The sequence below is a fragment of the Ylistrum balloti genome, unplaced genomic scaffold, assembly GCF_031769215.1.
Source record: "Ylistrum balloti isolate Yb309-2 unplaced genomic scaffold, AGI_CSIRO_Ybal_v1 Utg370772, whole genome shotgun sequence".
Taxonomy (NCBI): Eukaryota; Metazoa; Mollusca; class Bivalvia; order Pectinida; family Pectinidae; genus Ylistrum; species Ylistrum balloti.
In genome coordinates this window covers 727547-738235 of record NW_026782452.1, presented here as the reverse complement: position 1 = coordinate 738235, position 10689 = coordinate 727547, and the positions used below count along the sequence as shown (strand labels likewise).

General features: G+C 34.9%; 1 protein-coding gene across 1 annotated transcript in view; it reads left to right on the top strand.

The window, feature by feature from the left end:
- Window positions 1-4779: 4779 nt before the first annotated feature.
- The window catches only part of LOC132558210 (glutamate receptor ionotropic, kainate 2-like), a gene marked incomplete at its 3' end in the record, with an annotated part of 55269 nt that continues 49359 nt past the window's right edge, over window positions 4780-10689 (top strand). The window contains exon 1 of the mRNA XM_060222745.1: window positions 4780-4882. Coding sequence (XP_060078728.1) covers window positions 4780-4882 — 103 coding nt within the window. The remainder of the gene's footprint in view (window positions 4883-10689) is intronic.

Here is a 10689-nt window from a genome sequence, read left to right as displayed (position 1 = left end):
ATGTCTGGCAAGCATACAACTAAATGTTGTACATCAGCTAGTATTCTTTTCGAGTTTTTCGAGTTCGGATGGTTAAGTGTCGAGTGAGTGTTTTGGACCTTCTCCAGACGACCACTTTGAGTTTGACACTACACTATGAACAACGGAGAAGCAATTGGCGTTCTATTTTTTCTTAGCAACATTTCAGCTTTGTCACCTTAAGTGTGTTAAGTATCGCACGATGTTACCAAGTATACAATATATATCGAACAAGGTGGATATATGATAGGGCGTCTATATCTCGTCATATCTACTTGCGAAACTTGTTTTCGTTTGGACCGAATCGGTCATAAATTGGCTCTCTTTATAGGAGATGAACAAAGATAGTGCATTTCTTTTAACCAAATAATTGTATAAATTGTAGTGTAAAAAAACCGCACAAGTCAATAGCACTTTTTAATACAACTTCAGAGTTAGATAAAGCAGAGCCAACTAATAATTTAGACTGCGTCATACAGCTGTTTCGTCCTCCTAGGACTCGCCAGTGATGTTACGTCATACAGCTGTTTCGTCCTCCTAGGACTCGCCAGTGATGTTACATCATACAGCTGTTTCGTCCTCCTAGGACTCGCCAGTGATGCTAAGGGCCGCAATTTTAAAGCCTGTGAGGTGACTGAGGCAAAATACAGCATGATCGAAAGAAAAGTAAGTAAGTAACGCAATGACATGTCGAGTAAAGTAAAAGACATTTATTACCATAATGAGCTCTTTTCCTACATTAACAAAAAATCTAGTGAAAGAGAGGCTAAGTGTGCGACTTCTGACATAGATTTTATAACCTTTTGACAGGTACTGGGAACACGTGATCAAAGGTCAAATGGATATCTAGAATCAACAGAGAAAATATGATGCCTTCAGAATCAAAACCCAAACTCTAATTGGATGAAACTAGTCCAAATAACGAAAGATTTGTACGGATACCCCTTGTAAAAGTACAAGGAGAATAAGACCAGGTGTTCCGGAACAGAAATCGTCTTTTCCTTTATCGACAACACACGTTTGCAAATATTGTCCAATCCGAATATGTAATGTCACTTTCAAAATTTGAAAAAAAATAGTTTGAAACGTCAACTTGTTTCTGAAAGACAAACTTGCCGGTATCTGTTTTGATTTTTCTTCTCAACAAAATTATGATTTACCAAACTGAATTATGGCTGCTTCAATCATGTACAGTTATGTAATTTGTATTTTGTAGCAAAAATATTGATTTTCAGTAGTTAAGTATTGAATAATACATCTAACATCAATTGTATATTGAGAATAAGTACTGCGATAATTTTCCTTTGAGATAATTCAGTTTCTCTAACATCAAGGTAGTTATATAGGTTACGGAAGGATGTGTATAAGAAAATGTGTTTATGTTGCTTATTTTCTTTGTCGGTACAAAGGAGAAATGTAAATTATTCCAAAACATATCTGGTTAAATATGTATGTTAAAAATTCCGATCTGTTTCTACACATGAAATACATACATGCCGAACGAAATCAAACAATTTTTTATGATGCACCTTGTTTGTAAAATAAATGTGACCTTTGGCTTGGTTAAGACGTCGGATCGTCTCTTTCACTAGCCCTATACCTCGAGGTCCCGAGTTCGAGACCTACGTGAGACATTTACCAGGCAATGGCCGCAGGTCCTCCAGGAACTCCGGCTTTCCTCCACTAACGAAACATGGCACGTCTTTATGTAACCCTGGTTGTTGATAGGACGTAAAGCAACAACAAACAAGTAAATAAAAAAAAAAACCGTTTGACTTTGTGTTGAGCGTCCGTCCAAGTCAGAAAGTGTCCAAATTATGACAATTCAGTATGATAAAACTACAAAGGCGTGCTACAGTGACCCCCCCCTTTAATACAAGATACCTCTTCATATTACAAATGGTTGTTGCGAGAACATACCAACAAATGGTAGATCAAATTGTATTTATTTTCTAGATTTTGAATGAAATGAAGTCTACGAAACCACTGAATATTGTCTATCTTTTTTTTGTGTGATCAATTCAATCATAATAACGAAATGTGATTAATGGGATTACCAACATCTTAATAAAATCGTAATTAAAAACTCAAAAATTATAAAATGAAGAGCAAATATGAATAAAGGAGATATGTAAAGTGGATCTTCGAAAAAAAAAAACTCCGTGAAATTGGACCAGGTGTTCCAGAAGAGCATAGCGTCGACGATGTCCAACACCTTTAGTTAGGCCAATCAAAATCGTCATCCCCTCAAAATGAAAACCACCAGGCATACTTACTTTTATGTCACACAAGGAAAAAAATCGAAATGAGTAAATTATGGCAACCACGTAGTCCAATAATCTCCATTTGATATCTATCAACAACTTTAGTTTTTTTTATAATCACTGTTGATACAAAGGCAAATTTAAAAAATGTTTCATCATAAACGTTACACGATTTATCTATTTCCTGGAAGTCTTTATACGTTGTCGTCTGCAGGATGGCTTACAATTCTGGCTCATTCACTGCCGAAACATCTGATACCTTGTAAGAAAATAATAAAAGTCGATTACATCCGCTGAATTTCTCACCAATCTGACGCGCAATAACACCAGCTAACATGATTTTTTAATTCAACATTCGCAGCTTGGTGGCAGCACTGTCCTGGACATCTTAAAGATGACTTCCGCCAAGTTATAAACGGAGGACCCCAGCAGAAGAATCGGTCGTAAAATATTGCTCCGCAGAATTGTTATTCAAATAAGATATATCTTATCGGTGGAAATCAATATTACAGGTTGAATTTTTATTGTTTTTACTGCATAATACATGTGTTTTAGTAACATTTTTTACCAGAATAAAGATACACTATTTTACCCTCGTGGTTTCCTAGACTTGAATAAGGACGATTGCATATGCATATATAAATATCCAATCATATTTGATCGATCTAAAGTGAATAATCTGGTTACAGTACATGTTGTATTTGTCAGGATAACCATTCAATTTCTAGTCACGAAAGTATCAGCTGAAATCAATCAAATTTCTTGGACTACTTTCCACAAAAGTTGTTAAAACAAACGAAAATATTGAAGTCAATGTATTTCATGAAAGAGTATAAAAAATAATGAAGTTTAGTTCACAACTAGACAAAATGTGAACTGGACTATGATGAAGGAAAACTTACAACAATGATACAACATATTTTTGGAACAATTGGATCGGAATATTGCAACCGGAAGTGAAACTCTACTAGAATAGGTCGATGTTGACATAAACATTACACCTGTTTTGTAAAAGGTCAGCAGACATATATTGGCCCAAGGAGGATGTTTACTGAAAAATTAAAGAATATATACCGATATTACACGTTTATTCGAGTGTCCAAAAAGCAACTATATGTTGTTGTTGTTTTTTTTTTTTTTTTTAAATATTTCAACTGTTCTGTTTCTTAAAACATCGTTATCAACAACATCTATATAAATTTAAGTCAGTCCAAATCACGCATCAGTGTAAACTATGCATAATATGTATATATCTATTTGAAATTGATACATTTATGTACGAGGCAATCAGACATTTTCTTTTTTATTTGAAAGAAAAAAGTGCATGTTATTTTTTCATACCGTATAGCTGCTCTCTCCATCTAAGAATGATATTAAGATCCTAAAGTGTTGAGCACATTCTTCTAAATTCATAGTAAGATCAATCGTTACGACATCATCCTTATGAGACTATTGGTAAACGTATCATCGATATCAACGCTGTGAATACACAGGATGTGTGTTGAAACAGTCGGAACCAATTCCGTGTCTGCGACAGATACTGTAACTATTCAGCACAATGTCATAATTGTAGCTATTCACGCACTATGATATTTACGAGTAAAAACAAATACCAGTGTTGTGAAAATTTGATTTATTACGGTTCCTGGTTGAATTGAGATGAAGAACATGGGATTACGAGAAATCGATAGTCACCCTTGATACTGAGGGCGTCGTGCACTGGCGTCTCAGGGGGAAACAGATATACCAAAACGGTATCACCTGGTGCGTGATTCTACTGAACCTTAACACGGACAACCGTTCAATCATATAGCACAGGTTTATTGAACTTCAATCAAGCACGCTACCTATTTACACTGAAGCTGTAGAAGGTTGGAGAATTCTGTTTATGTAGACGATATAACTATGCGGAACACAAGATTTTGTACATATATGACAGTACGGTTTTCAATCAAATTCATTTTTAAAAAAATATCGTGTTCCCGTGTGGAATGAAGAAATTCAGCAGTTTGTATTTTACCAACAAATCACATCCGAGGAAGTAGATTGTTTTATGTTTATAAGAATTGATAACCTTAGCTGTTGTGTTTCGAGATGAAGTCATCTTCTATCACCATGTAAGCTTATCTACGAAGGATGGATTTTTTTTTGAAACCAAAAAAATATGAAGCCATTTTCTGTTTTACACCAAGCTGAATGAATAAATTCACCATTATCTTGTGGAGTGTGATACGATTCCTGGCTAAAACCAGCATACGAAAAACGCCGTTCTTTTCTGTACAGACGAAAGCTGACTACAACAACAGGTGTCCTTGTTAAAAAAGCTGGATCATTTTTGTTATTGTGTACGGAATGAGATACAGTGAAACAGGTTGTGCTTGAATATATTTGTTGTGAACCTGTGTACCACCGTAAACTGAATTAGTATCTGTTAAAGTATATTTAAGTAACGGTTCGGTACCATTAGACGGCGTGTCGTAAGGTGACAGAAGCAGAGATGTTCTTGGAATGTAGAATGAAAGTGTCCATACTGCTTATACACATCTGCTGCAGTCTAAGTCAGGACTGTTCCGCAGTTCTGTATGAAAACTACACAATTGGTGGGTACATAGCTTTTTTCTTATCAAATTGAAATAAGTTCAAGAAATTCGAGAAAAAGATTAAATAATATATTCAAATATATATATTTAGTGATATCTATATAAATATGCTTTAACTTTCATTTTCAATGGAGCCGTGCGTCCTCCATAATTAATGATCACACAAACGTCATCTATATGTTTGCTTCTTACGGTCTCGTATAATGAGAAGCATCAAAATGACATTGAGTTCATATCCATGTAATCAAAATGTCTTTTCAGTTATTCATTTGTAGTGCAAACATAATCAAAATTATGCTGTGCATGCCCATTATTACCAAAATCATGGACTCGATTGCTGAAAAACTAGTTTTATTTATTTGCATGAAACCAAAATAAGTTTTAAATTTAAAAAAAACTGTTCATCAACTTAAAATTTAATGGTGAAGTTTGTAATATGGTACACATTTGTGCTTTAGTAATCGATTTGAGCGTCGTTATTTTACGCAACTGAATGAATGAAGATCAAACCTAGTTCGATTTTTGACCGACAAACAGCTGCATCCATACATCATACGGACAACTTCTATTGTTTGTTTTGTTTCTCGTTCCTAACCACTGTTATTTGTGTTGGTGTATTTGTGTCCCTATTTCTCATTTGATGTCGCTTAGTTCCCTTTCTGCTGTGTTAGCATCCCCTTCCATCAACATTTTGTCTTCCCTCTTAGTTGTACTCATTACCTGGCTTCCAGTGGTGTATTTCCTGTTTTGTGATAAACCTCTTTTTTCACTTTTGTGACGATTATCCAAAATTATTTTTTTTCTGTTGTAGAAGTGCTCTTTAGGGTTGCTTTCCCTTTAGTTTTGGAGTGGATTGAGTTTTTGCTGTACGTTTTGTTTGATTTGAGTTTGGATCTTCGTATTTTAATATGTACTATCTGATATTGTTTCCCGATTTATGTTTTAAGACATTTACCTGAACTAGATTTCATGTAAGTAAATTACATATATATAATATCTGTGCCAGTTCAGCATTAGAACTGTGATATAACTCTCATCAAAACGATGGACGACTCCTGGTAGGGGAGGAGAGGTGGGAATGGCTAAAAGGCTATTTCACACGTTCAGAGATACCTGTGATTTAGTAAAGTAAGGGACGACAGCATCAGCCAGGTTTATCAATTATTTTATTAGATATAATCCCGTTCCTTAATTATCATTCATGGCGAACACCATACGTCGATATCACTGCTGTAATCCCGTGACAATATGATGAGACACAATGATATTATTGCAAGGGATCCGATGTTTAGGTATAATACGCTTTGATATCAATATTCGTCAATAGTACTGGCAGTGATCTCCTATTGATACAATAGACGAGGATATCATTATTATTATTCATTCCATACATAGTATTATTATCTATCACCGGAGTATTTGAGTTTAAAATGTGTATACAAATCTGATTCCAAACAATAGTATTTCAATGACACTTGTAGCTTGATATACGTGCATCTGTGGCTGGTCATGTGATCAGATGTCGGTAACAGATATATTGTTTTTGAAATAGAATTACACAGAGGTCAATATCTTTTGTTTTCTTCTGAATGAATATCTGTGTAACATATAATTATCTTTAATCGATCGGCTACATGTTAAAGGAAAAAGTAAACGTCACTGTGACTAAATATACTTAATATATCTTTGGATAGCAAGATAGCATGACAATCTCGATAGCCATCTTGTTGTTATTTCTCTCAATAGATAATCTCAACAGCTAAATTGTCGTTATATCTCTCACCAGATAATCTCGACAGCTGAATTGTCGTTATATCTCTCACCAGATAATCTCGACAGATGAATTGTCGTTATATCTCGCACCAGATAATCTCGACAGCTAAATTGTCGTTATATCTCGCACCAGATAATCTCGACAGCTTATTGTGGTTATATCTCTCACCAGATAATCTCGACAGCTTATTGTCGTTATATCTCTCACCAGATAATCTCGACAGCTTATTGTCGTTATATCTCTCACCAGATAATCTCGACAGCTTATTGTCGTTATATCTCGCACCAGATAATCTCGACTGCTCAATTGTCGTTATATCTCTCACCAGATAATCTCGACAGCTTATTGTCGTTATATGTCTCACCAGGTAATCTCGACAGATGAATTGCCGTTATATCTCTCACCAGATAATCTCGACAGATTAATTGTCGTTATATCTCTCACCAGATGATCTCGACAGCTTATTGTCGTTATATCTCTTACCAGATATTGTCGTTATATCTCTCACCAGATAATCTCGACAGCTTATTGTCGTTATATCTCTCACCAGAAAAACTCGCCACTGAATTGTCGTTATATCTCGCACCAGATAATTTCGATAGCTTATTGTCGTTATATCTCTTACCAGATAATCTCGACAGATTAATTGTCGTTATATCTCGCACCAGATAATCTCGACAGATTAATTGTCGTTATATCTCTCACCAGAAAAACTCGCCACTGAATTGTCGTTATATCTCGCACCAGATAATTTCGATAGCTTATTGTCGTTATATCTCGCACCAGATAATCTCGACAGATGAATTGTCGTTATATCTCGCACCAGATAATCTCGACAGCTTATTGTCGTTATATATCTCACCAGGTAATCAATATCATTAATTCGATTTGGGCAATATTGGCTACCCTACTTTTAATTATCAAAAAATACTAAAATCAAAATATCCAACTTCATTCTTGGAAACCAAACTTTTAACATGGTGTTATGTACCGTACAGGGCCCGTAAAACTTCCAAACCCAACGACGTCCTACCCGGATTTACGACATTTTTTAGTTTGTTTTGGTATCGAGTCAGCTTATGTTATGCAATTACAATTTTTTGTGTAAAGCTTTATTGAGAGTTTGTCTTAAAAAGTACAAGCTGACACTTATTAATTTCAGAGTTGATGTTCAGAATATCACACATATGTCTATTAAGATTTAATTTTAGGGCCTGACTTACAACTGAATATATTAATGGGTACTCTGGGGTCACGACAACAATTAGAAAAATCAATAAATAGTATTATGGAAATGACCAAGTTCATGAATAAATTAAATCTAAATTTATGATTCCGTGAAACCTCAAGAGTAAAACAAAATATACAACCAGGTCAGAAAATAGGTAAGTCATATCATTAGCTTATCCTATCGCAAATAAGCATGTAAGGGAGATAATCTATCTGGTTTTTCATAGTATACTGCCTGTCTCGCAGATTAACATACACAAATGACTAATGAATAGAAAGTGGTTAAATTAATGTCAGCCATTGGGTGTTGGTGATGAATAATCGAAAAAAATCAATAAATATCGTGGGGTATACATTGATTTCACGGATAGTCTAATTCCACGAATTTATATGTAAAACTTAAATAATAAACAGTTTAAAATGACATGGATATAGAATTAGTGATTTTGTGATCATAATATAAACGAAAAAAGTGCCCATAAAAATACGTATTTTGAAAAATTACGAAATTTATGATTTTACAGTACTAGCTCAGGTTATTGAAAAAATACCATCTCTAAAGTTTGTGAAATATTTTGTCCTGTAAACAGCTAGAGTCATTTTGAAGCGCTGTCCTGTAGTATGAGGTTGTTACCTTACTGAACATAATGCGGAATATCCGCCATATGTTATACAAAGCAATCAGGATGAATCGTCTTGCCGAAGAAAATAACCTCGGAAGTAATGAACAGTCCATGTTTTCAGCATCTCGAACCACATTCCACGGATCTTCGCTTGAAGTTGCAACGGCCGATGTTCCACCAAGAATGTTTCATTAAAGCAACTTAAAAACATGAAACAACGTATCTTTTGAGTTAACACGTTAATAACTATAAATTTTATTAAAGAGCGAATTTTATTCTAAGAATTGGATACATATGACACAAATAAATAAAACCTTTCAATACAGATTTTGAATCAGACACAGTTTAGCCAAAATAATTCAACTTGATCATAACGCTGTTTTGTCCTAAGTCTTGATTCTAATGGACTAACTTGGAAATAATTCATCTACATGTCTGTCTAAGCCTTGTGTTGTAAGGATTTTTGCTCGTGTTTCTCAACAACCTGCATCTGTCTAAACCTTGTTGTAAGTTTTCTTTTGCTCGAAGTATTGTATTGGCAAGGTTTTTGCTCATTGTCTTCAGTAACTTTCATCTGTCGAAACCTTTTGTCGTAAGTTTTACCGTCAATAATTAATATCCAGCACGGATATCATAGAATTTAGCCTTACAAGAAGGCAGGGAAGTTACTAACGAGAAACGGGAAATTGTTAAAAAGGAAATTGACATAGTTCCGCTTTCTATAAGGTGTTCCGACTGGTTACGTTGTAAGATCAAGGCGTTATCCTTATGTACCTTGTCTATGATTTTCACTGTGATCCGCGTGTAACATTTTCACTGTGATCCGCGTGTAACATTTTCACTGTGATCCGTGTGTAACATTTTCACTGTGATCCGCGTGTAACATTTTCACTGTGATCCGTGTGTATTATTTTCACTGTGTACTGTGTAATAATTTCACTGTGATCCGTGTGTAACATTTTTCACTGCGTACCGTGTGTAGCACTTTTCACTGTGCACCGTGTGTAACATTTTTCACTGTGTACCATGTGTAACATTTTCACTGTGTACCGTGTGCAACATTTTTCACTGTGTACCGTGTGTAACATTTTCAACTGTGTACCGTGTGCAACATTTTTCACTGTGTACCGTGTGTAGCACTTTTTACTGTGCACCGTGTGTAACATTTTTCACTGTGTACCGTGTGTAAATATTTCATTGTGTACTGTGTTTAACACAACTTTATAGTGTGCCATGTGTAGGGTTTTCATTGTGTGCTGTATGAAGATAAAATTGTATTATTATAACATATTCTTCCTAATATATCCCTCGATACCACCTCACCTTTGCCCGTTAGGTGGGCGTTGGCCCCTGTGAGAAAGGCTTTGGATTTTGTTCCCTAGCAGAGATATACAGAAGTTTGTTTCAAAAACTGATTGTTACTACTTCCTGCTTACCGTTCAGCATTTCGGTAATGTAACGACCGATTTGAATGTTGTCAATATAGTATGACCGTCCTACGGGAGGCCTCGGCAGTACACTTCAGTGTGACTGCACTATAATATCAGCTTCAGTTTCGCAATATCACAAGGAGGCTTATGTAATAATATCGCAACTGCCCACAAACATACGTACCAACACATACTCTTACACCACATACATAGATACAGTCCTTTCATAACCATTGATAGGACGTTATGCAAATATGGAAGTTAAAACACTAAACCAACCACATGTAACAATGCCCTTGTGTATTATTAAAAATGACCTTGACATCCTTATTGACCTATATATTTTTGTATTAATAGTTTTTTAAGTGTTGATGTTGATGTTATGACACTAGCGTCATGATTTATGTTGTGAAACCATGTTTTTACATTAACTACATAATGGATTACAATTAGAATCGGTTTCACGTTCTGGTTCTAAGTATCTATGTGTGTTTAAATATTGATGTATAAATGTGTTATGTTAGTGAAATGTTTGTGACGACCAGTATTTATTTACAACAGCTATGTAACACTATACTTCTAATTTATAATTTAAACAGAGGATTCTATCGTATTTATGAATTCAAATGTTTAGATGAAACTTTCAAAGCAAAGAGCATGATCACACATTTGTATAGGAAAGATCTTTATGTACGTGAAATCACTGGACTAAGATTATTTGTATCATTACTGTAAGACAAACCAACTATT